The sequence below is a fragment of the Lynx canadensis genome, chromosome B4 (genome assembly GCF_007474595.2).
Source record: "Lynx canadensis isolate LIC74 chromosome B4, mLynCan4.pri.v2, whole genome shotgun sequence".
NCBI lineage: Eukaryota > Metazoa > Chordata > Mammalia > Carnivora > Felidae > Lynx > Lynx canadensis.
In genome coordinates this window covers 59,335,792-59,353,839 of record NC_044309.1, presented here as the reverse complement: position 1 = coordinate 59,353,839, position 18,048 = coordinate 59,335,792, and the positions used below count along the sequence as shown (strand labels likewise).

The window sequence follows — 18,048 nt, the reverse complement described above, 5'->3', positions numbered from 1 at the left end:
TCAGATAAATTATGATGTACCCCCTTTTTTATTAAAAGTTTTAATTCCTAAAAATTATTTTTACTATGAATTGTATTTCTTGTTATCTTTTACTTCTTCAGCTTGCTTTTATTTCTTGCTTCTCATGTCTTCTCTCTGGGCTCACTTTTCTTTTTGCTGAAATTTATTCTTTAAAACATTTGGTTAGGGTCTGTGGGTTATAAATCTCAGTTTTTAAATATATGAAAAAATCTTTGTTTTACTTCCACTCTTACGTGCTACTTTATGTGTTAGAATTTTAGCTTGGCAGTTATTTTCCTTTAGTAAAGTCATAATGTAATGATTTTCTGACATTTTGTTGCCATTAAGAAGTTTTTTTGCTGATAGAATTGTTACTTTATTGGCCATTTTTCCTTTACTTTTTGGTAATTTTCTAGACTTTTTCTTTGTCTTTGACGTCCTGAAGTTTTACTATGATGTGTTTACAAGGAAATTGAAAAAAATTTAATGTTTCTTTATTTTAGAGAGAGGGAGAGAGAGACAGAGAGAGGGAGAGAGAGACAGAGAGAGAGAGCGACAGAGAGAGAAAGAAAGAAAGGCAGAGAGAGGGAGACACAGTCTTCAAAGCAGACTGTAGGCTCTGAGCTGTCAGCAGAGAGCCCGACATGGCACTCACACTCATGAACCGTGAGATCATGACCTGAGCCAAAGTCAGACCCTTCACCAACTGAGCCACCCAGGTGCTCCTACAAGGAAATTTTTAAACACACTTTTAAAACTTGCAGTGGAGTCGGTGTACAACATTATATTAGTTTTGGGTTTACAACCTAACTATTTGATATTTGTGTTTATTGTGAAATCGTCACCACGATAAGTCTAGTTAACATCTGTCACCATACAGTCACAACATTTTTTTTCTGTATCGAGAACTTTAAGGATTTACTCTCGCAGCAACTTTCACATACAGTATTATTAACTGTCACCACTATGCTGTACGTTACACACCCAGGGCTTATTTGTTTTATAACTGAAAGTCTGTACCTTTTGACTTCCTTCACCCATCTCACCCACCCACTACCCTTCACCTCTGGCCACGACCAATCTGTTCTCTGTGTCTGTGAATTTATGTTTAATTATTATTATTATTTTTTTACATAAGGAAGTTTTATTTTTGTTTTTCCCACCTGATATTTAAGGTATGCTTTTAGTCTGTATACGTAGATCTTCCTTTAATTCTGAAAAGTTTTCTGGTGTTTTCTTTCAGATGTTACTTCTTTACCTTTTCCCTCTCTTGTCTCTTTTGGAACTCCTATTAAATGCATGTTGGATCCTCTTCATTCATCCTCTTTATCTTTTCACTTTCCTTTTATCATTTGCCTTTTTATATCTCTCTGTGCTGCTTTCTGCATTGATTTTTTTTTCCTTGTCTTAGCATTTTATTTATTTATTTATTTATTTATTTTATGAAATTTATTGACAAATTGGTTTCCATACAACACCCAGTGCTCATCCCAAAAGGTGCCCTCCTCAATACCCATCACCCACCCTCCCCTCCCTCCCACCCCCCATCAACCCTCAGTTTGTTCTCAGTTTTTAACAGTCTCTTATGCTTTGGCTCTCTCCCACTCTAACCTCTTTTTTTTTTTTCCTTCCCCTCCCCCATGGGTTCCTGTTAAGTTTCTCAGGATCCACATAAGAGTGAAACCATATGGTATCTGTCTTTCTCTGTATGGCTTATTTCACTTAGCATTACACTCTCCAGTTCCATCCACGTTGCTACAAAGGGCCATATTTCATTTTTTCTCATTGCCACATAGTATTCCATTGTGTATATAAACCACAATTTCTTTATCCATTCATCAGTTGATGGACATTTAGGCTCTTTCCATCATTTGGCTATTGTTGAGAGTGCTGCTATGAACATTGGGGTACAAGTGCCCCTATGCATCAGTACTCCTGTATCCCTTGGGTAGATTCCTAGCAGTGCTATTGCTGGGTCATAGGGTAGGTCTATTTTTAATTTTCTGAGGAACCTCCACACTGCTTTCCAGAGCGGCTGCACCAATTTGCATTCCCACCAACAGTGCAAGAGGGTTCCCGTTTCTCCACATCCTCTCCAGCATCTATAGTCTCCTGATTTGTTCATTTTGGCCACTCTGACTGGCGTGAGGTGATACCTGAGTGTGGTTTTGATTTGTATTTCCCTGATAAGGAGCAACGCTGAACATCTTTTCATGTGCCTGTTGGCCATCTGGATGTCTTCTTTAGAGAAGTGTCTATTCGTGTTTTCTGCCCATTTCTTCACTGGGTTATTTGTTTTTCGGGTGTGGAGTTTGGTGAGCTCTTTATAGATTTTAGATACTAGCCCTTTGTCCGATATGTCATTTGCAAATATCTTTTCCCATTCCGTTGGTTGCCTTTTAGTTTTGTTGGTTGTTTCCTTTGCTGTGCAGAAGCTTTTTATCTTCATAAGGTCCCAGTAATTCACTTTTGCTTTTAATTCCCTTGCCTTTGGGGATGTGTCGAGTAAGAGATTGCTACGGCTGAGGTCAGAGAGATCTTTTCCTGCTTTCTCCTCTAAGGTTTTGATGGTTTCCTGTCTCACATTTAGGTCCTTTATCCATTTTGAGTTTATTTTTGTAAATGGTGTGAGAAAGTGGTCTAGTTTCAACCTTCTGCATGTTGCTGTCCAGTTCTCCCAGCACCATTTGTTAAAGAGGCTGTCTTTTTTCCATTGGATGTTCTTTCCTGCTTTGTCAAAGATGAGTTGGCCATACGTTTGTGGGTCTAGTTCTGGGGTTTCTATTCTATTCCATTGGTCTGTGTGTCTGTTTTTGTGCCAATACCATGCTGTCTTGATGATGACAGCTTTGTAGTAGAGGCTAAAGTCTGGGATTGTGATGCCTCCTGCTTTGGTCTTCTTCTTCAAAATTCCTTTGGCTATTCGGGGCCTTTTGTGGTTCCATATGAATTTTAGGATTGCTTGTTCTAATTTCGAGAAGAATGCTGGTGCAATTTTGATTGGGATTGCATTGAATGTGTAGATAGCTTTGGGTAGTATTGACATTTTGACAATATTTATTTTTCCAATCCATGAGCAGGGAATGTCTTTCCATTTCTTTAAGTCTTCTTCAATTACCTTCATAAGCTTTCTATAGTTTTCAGCATACAGATCCTTTACATCTTTGGTTAGATTTATTCCTAGGTATTTTATGCTTCTTGGTGCAATTGTGAATGGGATCATTTTCTTTATTTGTCTTTCTGTTGCTTCCTTATTAGTGTATAAGAATGCAACTGATTTCTGGACATTGATTTTGTATCCTGCAACTTTGCTGAATTCATGTATCAGTTCTAGCAGACTTTTGGTGGAGTCTATCGTAGTTTCCATGTATAATATCATGTCATCTGCAAAAAGCGAAAGCTTGACTTCATCTTTGCCAATTTTGATGCCTTTGATTTCCTTTTGTTGCCTGATTGCTGATGCTAGAACTTCCAGCACTATGTTAAACAACAGCGGTGAGAGTGGGCATCCCTGTCGTGTTCCTGATCTCAGGGAAAAAGCTCTCAGTTTTTCCCCGTTGAGGATGATGTTAGCTGTGGGCTTTTCATAAATGGCTTTTATGATCTTTAAGTATGTTCCTTCTATCCCGACTTTCTCAAGGGTTTTTATTAAGAAAGGGTGCTGGATTTTGTCAAAGGCCTTTTCTGCATCGATTGACAGGATCATATGGTTCTTCTCTTTTTTTTTGTTAATGTGATGTATCATGTTGATTGATTTGCGAATGTTGAACCAGCCCTGCATCCCAGGAATGAATCCCACTTGATCATGGTGAATAATTCTTTTTATATGCTGTTGAATTCGATTTGCTAGTATCTTATTGAGAATTTTTGCAACCATATTCATCAGGGATATGGGCCTGTAGTTCTCTTTTTTTACTGGGTCTCTGTCTGGTTTAGGAATCAAAGTAATACTGGCTTCATAGAATGAGTCTGGAAGTTTTCCTTCCCTTTCTATTTCTTGGAATAGCTTGAGAAGGATAGGTATTATCTCTCCTTTAAATGTCTGGTAGAACTCCCCTGGGAAGCCATCTGGTCCTGGACTCTTATTTGTTGGGAGATTTTTGATAACCGATTCAATTTCTTCGCTGGTTATGGGTCTGTTCAAGCTTTCTATTTCCTCCTGATTGAGTTTTGGAAGAGTGTGGGTGTTCAGGAATGTGTCCATTTCTTCCAGGTTGTCCAATTTGTTGGCATATAATTTTTCATAGTATTCCCTGATAATTGTTTGTATCTCTGAGGGATTGGTTGTAATAATTCCATTTTCATTCATGATTTTATCTATTTGGGTCATCTCCCTTTTCTTTTTGAGAAGCCTGGCTAGAGGTTTGTCAATTTTGTTTATTTTTTCAAAAAACCAACTCTTGGTTTCGTTGATCTGCTCTACAGTTTTTTTAGATTCTATATTGTTTATTTCTGCTCTGATCTTTATTATTTCTCTTCTTCTGCTGGGTTTAGGCTGCCTTTGCTGTTCTGCTTCTATTTCCTTTAGGTGTGCTGTTAGATTTTGTATTTGGGATTTTTCTTGTTTCTTGAGATAGGCCTGGATTGCAATGTATTTTCCTCTCAGGACTGCCTTCGCTGCGTCCCAAAGCGTTTGGATTGTTGTATTTTCATTTTCGTTTGTTTCCATATATTTTTTGATTTCTTCTCTAATTGCCTGGTTGACCCACTCATTCGTTAGTAGGGTGTTCTTTAACCTCCACGCTTTTGGAGGTTTTCCAGACTTTTTCCTGTGGTTGATTTCAAGCTTCATAGCATTGTGGTCTGAAAGTATGCATGGTATAATTTCAATTCTTGTAAACTTATGAAGGGCTGTTTTGTGACCCAGTATATGATCTATCTTGGAGAATGTTCCATGTGCACTCGAGAAGAAAGTATATTCTGTTGCTTTGGGATGCAGAGTTCTAAATATATCTGTCAAGTCCATCTGATCCAATGTCTCATTCAGGGCCCTTGTTTCTTTATTGACTGTGTGTCTAGATGATCTATCCATTTCTGTAAGTGGGGTGTTAAAGTCCCCTGCAATTACCACATTCTTATCAATAAGGTTGCTTCTGTTTATGAGTAATTGTTTTATATATTTGGGGGCTCCGGTATTCGGCGCATAGACATTTATAATTGTTAGCTCTTCCTGATGGATAGACCCTGTAACTATTATATAATGTCCTTCTTCATCTCTTGTTACAGCCTTTAATTTAAAGTCTAGTTTGTCTGATATAAGTATGGCTACTCCAGCTTTCTTTTGGCTTCCAGTAGCATGATAAATAGTTCTCCATCCCCTCACTCTGAATCTAAAGGTGTCCTCAGGCCTAAAATGAGTCTCTTGTAGACAGCAAATAGATGGGTCTTGTTTTTTTATCCATTCTGATACCCTATGTCTTTTGGTTGGCGCATTTAATCCGTTTACATTCAGTGTTATTATAGAAAGATACGGGTTTAGAGTCATTATGATGTCTGTATGTTTTATGCTTGTAGTGATGTCTCTGGTACTTTGTCTCACAGGGTCCCCCTTAGGATCTCTTGTAGGGCTGGTTTAGTGGTGACAAATTCCTTCAGTTTTTGTTTGTTTGGGAAGACCTTTATCTCTCCTTCTATTCTAAATGACAGACTTGCTGGATAAAGGATTCTCGGCTGCATATTTTTTCTGTCTAGCACCCTGAAAATCTCGTGCCAATTCTTTCTGGCCTGCCAAGTTTCAAAAGAGAGATCAGTCACGAGTCTTATAGGTCTCCCTTTATATGTGAGGGCACGTTTACCCCTTGCTGCTTTCAGAATTTTCTCTTTATCCTTGTATTTTGCCAGTTTCACTATGATATGTCATGCAGAAGATCGATTCAAGTTACGTCTGAAGGGAGTTCTCTGTGCCTCTTGGATTTCAATGCCTTTTTCCTTCCCCAGTTCAGGGAAGTTCTCAGCTATGATTTCTTCAAGTACCCCTTCAGCACCTTTCCCTCTCTCTTCCTCCTCTGGAATACCAATTATGCATATATTATTTCTTTTTAGTGTATCACTTAGTTCTCTAATTTTCCCCTCATACTCCTGGATTTTTTTATCTCTCTTTTTCTCAGCTTCCTCTTTTTCCATAACTTTATCTTCTAGTTCACCTATTCTCTCCTCTGCCTCTTCCATCCGAGCCGTGGTGGTTTGCATTTTGTTTTGCATTTCATTTAAAGCGTTTTTCAGCTCCTCGTGACTGTTCCTTAGTCCCTTGATCTCTGTAGCAAGAGATTCTCTGCTGTCCTGTATACTGTTTTCAAGCCCAGCGATTAATTTTATGACTATTATTCTAAATTCACTTTCTGTTATATTATTTAAATCCTTTTTGATCAGCTCATTAGCTGTTGTTATTTCCTGGAGATTCTTCTGAGGGGAATTCTTCCGCTTGGTCATTTTGGATAGTCCGTGGTGTGGTGAGGACCTGCAGGGCACTTCCCCTGTGCTGTGGTGTATAACTGGAGTTGGTGGGCGGGGCCGCAGTCCAACCTGATGTCTGCCCCCAGCCCACCGCTGGGGCCACAGTCAGACTGGTGTGTGCCTTCTCTTCCCCTCTCCTAGGGGCGGGATTCACTGTGGGGTGGCGTGGCCCGTCTGGGCTACTTGCACACTGCCAGGCTTGTGATGCTGGGGATCTGGCGTATTAGCTGGGGTGGGAAGGCAAGGTGCACGGCGGGAGGGGGGCAGGCTTAGCTCGCTTCTCCTTAGGTGATCCACTTCAGGAGGGGCCCTGTGGCAGCCGGAGGGAGTCAGATCCGCTGCCGGAGGTTTGGCTCCGCAGAAGCACAGAGTTGGGTGTTTGCGCGGAGCGAGCAATTTCCCTGGCCGGAACCGGTTCCCTTTGGGATTTTGGCTGGGGGATGGGCGGGGGAGATGGCGCTGGCGAGCGCCTTTGTTCCCCGCCAAACTGAGCTCTGTCGTCCGGGGGCTCCGCAGCTCACCCTCCCTTTGTCCTCCAGCCTTCCCGCTTTCCGAGCAGAGCTGTTAACTTATGACCTCCCAGACGCTAAGTCGCGCTTGCTGTCGGAACACAGTCCGTCAGGCCCCTCCGCTTTTGCAAGCCGGACTCGGGGGCTCTGCTTGGCTGGCGAGCCGCCCCTCCGCCCCGGCTCCCTCCCGCCAGTCCGTGGAGCGCGCACCGCCTCGCCGCCCTTCCTACCCTCTTCCGTGGGCCTCTCGTCGGCACTTGGGTCCGGTGACTCCGTTCTGCTAATCCTCTGGCGGTTTTCTGGGTTATTTAGGCAGGTGTAGGTGGAATCTAAGTGATCAGCAGGACGCGCGGTGAGCCCAGCGTCCTTCTACGCCGCCATCTTCCTGCGCCTCCCTTGCATTGATTTTTTATATTGTCTTATAAATCAATATTTTTTCTTTGTGTATAGAATAGTTTACCTTTGTGAATTAGATTTTTGTTGAAATGATTATAATTTTTTTCTCAGATTTCTGTTGGTTCTGTTGTGTTCATTTGTATCTGCCTTTTTAAGATATTTTTGTCTTTTGTATATAATTGCTTTCTTTATCTCTTAAAAAATTTTTTTTTACATTTATTCATTTTTGAGAGACAGAGAGAGACAGAGCACAAGGGGGGAAGGGCAGAGAGAGAGGGAGACACAGAATCTGAAGCAGGCTCCAGGCTCCCAGCTATCAGCATAGAGCCTGGCGCAGGGCTCGAACTCACAGACCGCGAGATCATGACCTGAGCCGAAGTCGTATGCACAACCGATTGAGCCACCCAGACGCCCCATCTTTCTTTATATCTTTGGTGATTGAAAAGACTTATTTAAAAGTTATTTTGAAATTGTTCTGTTACCTGCATTTTGTTGGTAATGAATCGACCTCTTGATTTTTTACGTGTGATGGGACTGGCCTTCTTTATGTCTGTTTTCCTCACGTGCTTTGGAATTTGAATATGCAGGCTCTTCTTAAGTGGCTGGTTTTTGCTTTTCCTTTCTCTACTTTTGCTGATCTCCTCTGTCAGTCTTATGGTTGAGAACAGAGTTCCCCATCCTATGGTAATTTGAGGCTTCAGCTGTTGACCTCACAGGTGGCTAGGTCCAGTCTTTATGTGAGTTTCCTACCGCACAGCCAGAGCTGAAAAGGGGCCACCCAAGTTTTAAGGTTCTCTTCCGAGGTGGAAAATTCCTACTTTAATATCTGCTTTCAGATCTTGAACTTAGTTTCCTGCTCTGTGCTTCCAGTCCCAGTTATCTTGCGGGGATTGAGCATTATCCTTGCTTATCGCTGTGTCTCTCTTAGTTTGTTCCTAATCCACAAAGTGTTTTGTTATTTTAGGTATGTCTTTTAAAAACTATATCTTATTTATCGTTGCTGCATATCACAAAGCCACACAGAAAGTTTTTAGTATAAGCAAATTAATAAAATGAGGTGAATTAGTAGGACCAAACCACTTCTCAGTAAAGAATTGGAGTTTGATGGGGCACCTGGGTGGCTTAGTCGGTTGAGCATCCGACTTTGGCTCAGGTCATTATCTCACGGCTCGTGAGTTCGAGCCCCGTGTCGGGCTCTGTGCTGACAGCTCAGAGCCTGGAGCCTGCTTTGGATTCTGTGTCTCCATCTCTCTTGGCCCCTCCCCCACTCATGCTCTATTTCTGTCTGTCTCTCTCAAAAATAAATAAACATTCAAAAAATTAAAAAAAAAAAGAATTGGAGTTTGATCTAACCTGAGAAAACCCAGTTGCTTACCACAGATGGGGTGCTGGAGGTGAAAAGGGAGAAAAAGAGTTTCAACAGTTTTGAGGTCAGAAGAGAAGACTGGTTTTCTTGCCTTCCATTGCTGCATCATCAGAGGAGTCACGCTGTGCAAGCAGGGTTAATGTATAATGATTTTCAATTAAGACTTAATTGTCTTCATCATCATTCCATTAATTGTCACCAATTCAGGCCACCTGGAAGACTTTAAAACAGAATGATTTGTAGTTGCCCCAAACTTGTGCTTTCTTAGATATCTAAACATCTGAATACACTTAATCTGAAACAGAGGAGGAAAAGAATATTAATAATTTTAAAAAGAAAATACATATATTTATGCTTTTCAAAAGAAATTAACACCACATTTCAATGCACATGAATCATATTTTACATTTCTCTGATTGTCCTCAGAGCTTATGTGAGTGAATCTTATCAGGCACATTTTCGAAAAGAAACAGTTTGGGTTCAAATTTAACATAGGTACACCAAGAAAGCATAGAATCCCTGAAATTTTGGAGTGGAATTTATGATTTGGGAAGTATGCTGAAATTTGCCTGTAGGTGGCTAAATTCTGGATTCTGGGTATGTTCATTTGACTCTATGAAAGTACATTCTCTTTCAGGAGGTAAATCTGGAGATAGGATCAAAATGCTTCTTAACTAAATACATTCTATACTTTTCTGGAATTGTTGATCTCTTATACTATAGTTTTCTTATTGATGTGATCATGATTGGGCATGCTAATAATAGTGAATGATTATGCTCATGTGTATGGATAATATATATGTATATATATTTGCTGGACAAAATTTTTCAAAAATTAAAACAAATTTGGGGCGCCTGGGTGGCGCAGTCGGTTAAGCGTCCGACTTCAGCCAGGTCACGATCTTGCGGTCCGTGAGTTCGAGCCCCGCGTCAGGCTCTGGGCTGACGGCTCAGAGCCTGGAGCCTGTTTCCGATTCTGTGTCTCCCTCTCTCTCTGCCCCTCCCCCGTTCATGCTCTGTCTCTCTCTGTCCCAAAAATAAATAAACGTTGAAAAAAATTAAAACAAATTTAAAAATTCATGTAGAAAATGACGAAGAACAGGCAGAGGAAGGAGGAAGAAGAAAGCTAAGGGAGGAAGGGTTTTTAAGACATATTAGGTTCTGAATGCCACTGAAGTTCAAGTAATAGTTAAAATAATAACCAAAATGTAGAGTTAAAGGTGAACGTTAATATATGATTTTAGAGTGCCGTGATTTTTATAGATCAGGTAATAGTTTGAGAACAGTTTAAAACATCTGATTGCTTGCTCTGACTCTGTTCATACATCATTTAAGTGTTTCCTATTCTGTTCATTGGAAATGCAGAAGTATGGTGAAGATTGGAAATGTAGTTTGAGTCAATAGTAGAAAAAGGATTTGAATTTAGAAATTTAGAAATTGAGCCTTTCTCCCTTAAGCAGAAATGCTCTTCTTTGCTAGTCAGTTCTAGAAAATGATCTGGTGGTGTTAGCCTATCAACTTATCTTCTATTTGGGCTCACGTGGCTTTATGTCATAATTGTCTTTGCAAATACTTGATTAGAACTGGAAGCAGGAGTGGGGGCTGGAGGAGCTGGAGAAGGCATGCTCTTTATAAAGATTTAGGTAAATGTTAACTGAATTAGATATATTGTTGATTAAAGAATTTTTATTATAAAATGTTCTCAATGTTCCAGTGTTTCAGTCCTCAGTACTTATTAAAAAATATTTTCCAGGGGCGCCTGGGTGGCGCAGTCGGTTAAGCGTCCGACTTCAGCCAGGTCACGATCTCGCGGTCTGTGGGTTCGAGCCCCGCGTCGGGCTCTGGGCTGATGGCTCAGAGCCTGGAGCATGTTTCCGATTCTGTGTCTCCCTCTCTCTCTGCCCCTCCCCCGTTCATGCTCTGTCTCTCTCTGTCCCAAAAATAAAAATAAACGTTGAAAAAAAAAATTAAAAAAAAAAATATTTTCCAAAATTTGAGTAAAGTTTCTTTTTCACTTTATGGTAGGTTTGTAACCAAATTATTAGAAGACCTCATCTTCTTTGTGGCTGATGTACTTAATAACGGACAAGAAGTTTTGGATGTCGTTATCATTAAACCAAACCGAGAACGTCAAAAGTTAATGAGGGAACAAAACATACTGGCACAGGTGAATGTTTTCATGTACTAAATTTGCACATTGAATTGTTTTGAATTATAGCATCAGGAAAGTCCTTGTGTTAGTTATCTATTACTGTGTAACAAATTACCCCAAGACTTTGTGGCTGAAAATAACAGGTAGTAGTCTCACAGTTTCTGTGGATTAGGAATCTGGGAGCGGCTTGGGTGGGTGGTTCTTGCTCAGGGTCTTTCACAAGACCACAGTCAAGGTGCTGGCTTGGGCTGCAGTCATCTCTGGCTTGAATGGGACAGGATTTCACTTCCCAGCTCACTCACACAGGCCTCTCTGTAGACACCGACCTCTCCATAGCATCTTGCTTTCCTTAGAAATGAGGGATCCAAGAGAGAACAAGAGAGTGCACCCAGATAGAAGCCACAGCCTTTTTTATAACTGAATCTGATGTGAGTCAGTAAATCCAGCCCATAGTCAAGGAGACAGGATTGCATAAGACTGTGGATTTCAGGAGGCAGGGATCACCATGGCCATCTTAGAGACATCCTTCTGCAGACCTCTCAGAAAACCTACAGTGTCAGACTATCTCCAGAAAATGTGCTGGGATAATCTTCTAGGTAGAATCTACAGGATAACTTTGGAAATGCTATCTCCGTCTACTTTCTGCTTCTGTCCCTCTCTTCTTAAGAAAGTAGTCTACTCATCAGCTCACAAATGCTCTGTATAATATTCTAGTTTTTTTTTTCCCCTGGCAGTCTAGATCTACTCCTATACTGTGTCCTTCTGAAATTGTTTTATAACACACCAGTAAATTAATTCACTTCCTGATAATATGCATATATGGGCATACCTACCGTTATGTGTTTCTTTCAATTCAGTTAATTGCTGTATAAAGTAATGGGCTCCTGCATTAATTGTGAACTCAAGGAAGATATTTAAAAAATTAAAAAACATGTTATTAATATACATGTTCTTGTGGAGTTGGGAAAGAAAAACAGTAGACACATTGCCAATTAATATTCTATAGCTGATTGTCTAAAAATGTAAAATCAACATTTCTCTCAAAGAAAATAAAGGTTGCAAATATAATGAGACAAAGGCTTTTCTGACATTAGCATTCTTTTGTATAAAACATTTGATTTCAAGGACTTTTAGGACTTTGAATAATTTATTAATATTACGTCAACCAACATGTCTAATAGTTTATTTCAGTCTTTAAATTTTTTTTAAATGTTTATGTATTTTTGAGAGAGAGAGAGACAGAGCATGAGCAGGGGAGGGGCAAAGAGAGAGGGAGACACAGAATTTGAAGAGCCTGTGAAGACACAGGCTCTGGGCTCTGAGCTGTCAGCACAGAGCCCAACGTGGGGCTCGAACTCATGAACCATAAGGTCATAACCTGAGCCGAAGTCAGACAAAAACTGACTAAGTCACCCAGGAGCCCTGTTTATTTCAGTATTTTAAATAGAAAATTCAAGGTTTAGTGAATATAAAATTATTGAGGTAACTTTAATTTGTATTATATTTTATGAACTACAAAAGATGATTCCTTTCCATTTTGCTTTCTTGTGTTAATGCTCATGCCCTTGTGTAGGTGCTCTTTCATAATTTACTCATACTACCAGCTCATCCCTAGGTGACCTTACCTGCTGTCCTGCTGCCTAAAAGAGTTATATTCCTTGGGGCGCCTGGGTGGCGCAGTCGGTTAAGCGTCCGACTTCAGCCAGGTCACGATCTCGCGGTCCGTGAGTTCGAGCCCCGCGTCGGGCTCTGGGCTGATGGCTCAGAGCCTGGAGCCTGTTTCTGATTCTGTGTCTCCCTCTCTCTCTGCCCCTCCCCCGTTCATGCTCTGTCTCTCTCTGTCCCAAAAATAAATAAACGTTGAAAAAAAAAATTTTAAATAAAAAAAAAAAAAGAGTTATATTCCTTAATGTTTATTAAATATTTCCCAGCTGCTATCCTTTGTTATAATGCTGGTCACTGGTCATCACCAGTTGCCCATGAAGTGCCTTATTTGTTGGAATACTGATATATCCATGCTTTGGTGACATCTTAATGTACCAGGAACAATAGATAAACTCTTTTGGAAAGAGGTTTAGAAGTAATATTCGGAACTAAAATTCTGATGTCAGTTTCAGATGAAAAGTAAATGTTTTCTTTATATTATTTTGATTTTAGAAAGTTATAGAACACAATAGAAGTAATTGTAAAGCCATAGAAATTGAACTATATTTTAGTTTACTTGAATATGTTCGTGTAACTTGGTACATCCCAACATCTTTCTATTTCTTATTTTATAAAATATAATTTCTAAACAGAATTAAGTGTTTTATTTAAATGTTCTTTGTCAATTTAAGGAATCCTTTTCATGGTATTTTTTTCTTTTCTTAATGTGTTGTTTCTGTATTCTAAGTCTTTTTTTTTCCTTTACATTAATTCTGCTCAAATATTGCAAAAGTGGTTTTGAGTCATTGTGTTTATTTGTAAAACATGAACCTCCATTCATCAGAATAGATGGTTGTTTTTTGTTTTTTTTCTCCCCCTGATAGGTATTTGGGATTCTTAAAGCACCCTTTAAGGAGAAAGCAGGAGAAGGCTCAATGTTGAGACTTGAAGATCTGGGGGACCAAAGATACGCTCCTTATAAGTACATGCTGAGGCTGTGTTACCGCGTGCTCAGACATTCGCAGCAGGACTACAGGAAAAATCAGGTCAGAGGTGGCTTGCGTCTTTGCCTCTATTTAACATTTCAAGTATGGGCAAGGGTCTTTGGTTACTGTTCTAAACTACATAACATAGGAATGGGAATTTCTGCTCTGCAATGAAATGTTTTATGTTGGCCACACAAAAAAATGACCTGTAAGTATTTTTGTGATGACGTATTTATTCTTCCATGTACAGTTAGAACCTTTGGGGAAGATACCTGAAGTCTTTGGGCATGGTATTAGCTTTTGCTAGGCAGGAGACATGCTGGATGTGTTATGTGAAGAGGTGGGAGACATTTCTTGACATTTCTTGACATGTGAGGTTCTGGATCATCATGTGTAGGCCAAAGAGTTCTGTGTCTGGTGGTGAAGATATGGTATGTATGTCTGAAACATGAGGGAGAGGCAAAGAGCGGACATGAGAGAGAAAAGATGGCATGGGAATTCAGGAGAGGGGAGCCCAGGAAGGGTGTTTGGAGAAGGAAGCATTTGAGGAGGATGACAATCATTTTCCTAAACTGTATCGGAACAGGCTTTTAGTGAAGAAGAGTCTATGAAGAGAGAATGATGGATGCTAGCAAGGGCACTTTCGTCCTATGATGGTTCTAACTATGGAGAACAGGAAACCTGGACTATTGCCAATGGCAAGTTTCCAATGGCAAATTAAATTAAAGTGTCATTTTTATCTTTAAAAAAGTGTTTATTATTTTTGAGAGAGAGCGTGTGCGGGGAAGGGACAGAGAAAGAAGAAGAGAGAGCATCCCAGGCCCCGTGCCATCAGCACAGAGCCCTACACGGGGCTCAAACTCATGAAATGTGAGATCGTGACCTGAACCGGAATCAAGAGTCTGACACTTAACTGAATGAGCCACCCAAGTGCCCCAAGTATCATTTTTATCTTAAAAATACAAAATATTTTGCATTTATATATAATATATATAAATATATAAATAAATGTATATAATAATATACATTTGTGTAATATAAACTTGTTTAAAATCATTATTTTATAAATTAGCATCCCATGTTTCTCTTAGCCAGTTTGAGAGAAAACTGATTAGTTTGTGAGAGGGCTGGTAAGGCAGGTCAGACTGAGCCACATAGGCCCAGGATGTCAGGCCTAGAAGGTAGCGGTTACTTGGGAATAGTCAGTGGTATTTATTGAGTGTTTACTTACCAGGCTCAATTCTAAGCACTTTTCACAACTTAACTCAGGTGATACTGAGTTAAGATGAGGAACTGAGGCTACATGGAGGTTAAATAAGTTACCAAAGATTATATAGTGTTATGACTAGAGCCAGTATTCAAACCTAGGCTCTTAGTCATCACACTATGGCCTCTTAGTAGTTTGAAACTTTCTTGGTGAGAACAAAGAATTTGCTTTATAAAAAATGTTAAAATACATTGGGTTTGAAATTCTATTTCAAGTTTGAGAAGAAGGCTAAAAAGAATATGTAAAACAAACTAGTTAGAAGATAAGTAATATGGCAAAGAGCAAAAGAGTGAGAGAGGGGATAATATAAACAAATCCTTAAATACTTTTGAATATAATCCTGGTTATAAACAGCCTTCTTTCCAATTGGAAATACTGCCATCAGATTTATTTTCCCCAGCTTCATTCCTTTAAGATGGCAAGATAAAGTAGGTAGAGTCCTTCCTATTTTGGTGGAAAAAAATTAAGTTCCAGAACATTAAATGATGGACCTTCAGCACTCAGAGAGTCTATGTCCCAGAAGCTACTCAATATTAGGGATCATGTTATTCTGTGAAGACCTGGGATGGAGATGGGGGCTTAGAAGTTGCTCAGTGTATTCTACCTGGCCTCCTTTCTCTTCTTGCATCTGGAAATATCTACTTTGCTAGGTAGGCCGCCACTCCACACACAGGTGCTGTGTTGTGTTAGAGAGACGGCATTTACTGAAAAATCACCAGGTTTACAGAGTTTATCTGATGCTCTGAGTCCCATAGGTCCACAATATCCACCAATCTTGACTGTGCTTAGCCTTTGGAAAGGTCTCAGGGACCTTCTTTCTATAGTACTGCCCTATGCTTCATTGTCAGATCTCCTTGGCTTTGTTTGTTCAGATAGTCCCCAGTAGATTCCCTGGGTGGCATATCTTTTTTTTTTTTTTAATTTTTTAATGTTTATTTTTGAGACAGAGAGAGACAGAGCATGAATGGGGGGAGGGTCAGAGAGAGAGGGAGACACAGAATCGGAAGCAGGCTCCAGGCTCTGAGCCATCAGCACAGAGCCTGATGTGGGGCTCGAACCCGTGAACCACGAGATCATGACCTAAGCTGAAGTCGGACACTTAACCGACTGAGCCACCCAGGCGCCCCCCGGGTGGCATATCTTAACTGATGTCCTTTCTTCGTCTGGCACACAAATTTTATCTCAACTCCTGTTAGTCTTAGCTGAAGACTCATGCCTAGTGTGCTGAGGTATGTGCAATTTCTCCTCTGAAAACACTCATCCGCCTGATAAGTGGAAACCACACACACACACACACACACACACACACACACACACACACACACACACATTCTACGCCTATAATTATTCCTCTTCTTTGTTCTTAGTTCACCCTACCCAGGTGTATCACTTCTCCAAGTAAATGTTTATTCACTTTTGGTGACCTACTTTCTGGGTTTCTTTAGAGCATGTGACTGTGGGGGGACACTCTTTTTCTCTTTTGGGATGTCTCCCCAAGATGTAGTTCATTGAGGTGACAAAAGAATAAATGTCCAGCATTTACTGAGGGTTAGATTTTATTTTCCCTCATGTTCTCATGCATGCTCCAATTCAGTCTCAGTGATAGATGCATAAGATTTTTTTCTCATTTCTTTTGAATTAAAAATGCTTTTATTAAGCATAGAGCAGCTTTCTGATGTTTTTAGAACATAATTTTAAAATACAGGTAGAAATACTTTCTAATTTTTGCATAATTATCTTATTTTCCTTTATCCTAATCTATATTGTATAGAGTCTTAATAGGGAGCTCTTTTGTGACTTAGTGTTAACCCAAGTCTTTAATGTTGAGTGTCTGTTTATTATTATTTATAGAATATGGTGTCAACCTCTAAATTGATCTGATTTATCAACATCTTGATCTATTTATCAAACATCTTGGAGGTTTGCCTTATACTAGAGTATGATTACAGCAGTCATAAAAGTGTATAAATCAATACATGTCTTTAAAATGATATACCAACAGAACATTTACTTTACTTAACTGGCTACCCAATATGAAGCTATCATTTTGAAAGACCACAAAATTGCTGCCTAGAATATAATTAGATTTGTCCAATGTGTATCATTTTCAAGGAATAGATAGGTTCCTGTAAATTTTACCTAAGGCAAAAAAAAAAACCACACCCCACTTTCTAATCAATAAATTTTCCCATCATAGAACCAGAGGTACATGCCCAAGGAGAATCCCCAAGAAATTGGAAGTGAGAACTTTGGATTGTGGAAGGAGTTAGTTAAACTTACTGGGTCTATTTATGGTTGTGTGGGATTCTTACTTGTACCCAGAATGTGGGACATGAGCAATGGCGGCTTGGAATATAGGAGAGTCAGTGTGAAGAATGAGAAGCAGATTAAATAATGCATGATTGAAACTCCCAATGGCCTTTTCCTGCTCTTAGAGTAACATTTTTGTCCTTTACCAGGGCTCTCAAGGACCAACCTCTCCAACTTCAGCTCTAGCTTTCTCCATAGTTACTAGTCTGTAGCTACTATGGCCACCTTTGTTTATAGAACATGAAGAGCATGGTTCTACTGCCTAGATGGCTTCTCTCCCCATGACTGTCTCCTTTTTATCATTCCCATCTTTTCCAGCCCAGCTCAAATATCATTTCTTCAGCACCTACCCCATCTGAGGTTGTCACCTTTCCCCATACCTCTATTTTCTTTCGCTTATTAACATTTAAAAGGATCATATTTATTGGCTCATTTACTGCCTTTTTGCACACTGGGATATAAGCTCCAGGAGAACTCATCTATCTTGTTTACCACCATATGCCTAATCTCTCAAATAGCCTAGAATATAGTAGGCTTCCAAGAAATATTTATTGGATGAATGATCTGGTCCATAAAGTGACTGATTAATCATATTATCTTGTTTGGTAGCTTTTTAAGATAAAAAATGGTATGGAATTTCATCACTGTTTTAAAGAGAAGATTTAACAAATTGGCATATGTGCAAAAAAAGAAATCACCACAAGTCTGCCTGGCGTCTTCATGTAACAGTATAGATCTCATGCCTCATAAACAAAGTATCAGAGAGTCATTTTCTTTCTATTATTTGATACAGTCAGTTATGACTTTTTGTGAGGTAGAAGAAAGGCCTCTGTTAGGCTGGTAAAACCTTTAGTTACCACGTCATAAGAAATTGTTATTTTAACTAGGCTTATGTTTATTTTTCCCACTTATACTTTCAGAACGTAAGCACCCGTGTTAAACATTTTTGGTATATAATTTTCTGT

General features: G+C 39.6%; 1 protein-coding gene across 6 annotated transcripts in view; it reads left to right on the top strand.

The window, feature by feature from the left end:
• Nucleotides 1-18,048, top strand: part of ITPR2 (inositol 1,4,5-trisphosphate receptor type 2) — a 505,414-nt gene that overhangs the window by 150,045 nt on the left and 337,321 nt on the right. For all 6 annotated transcript variants that reach the window (XM_030322010.1, XM_030322009.1, XM_030322008.1 and 3 more), the window contains 2 exons: nt 10,750-10,891; nt 13,405-13,566. In XM_030322010.1, the coding sequence (XP_030177870.1) occupies nt 10,750-10,891; nt 13,405-13,566 (304 nt within the window). The remainder of the gene's footprint in view (nt 1-10,749; nt 10,892-13,404; nt 13,567-18,048) is intronic.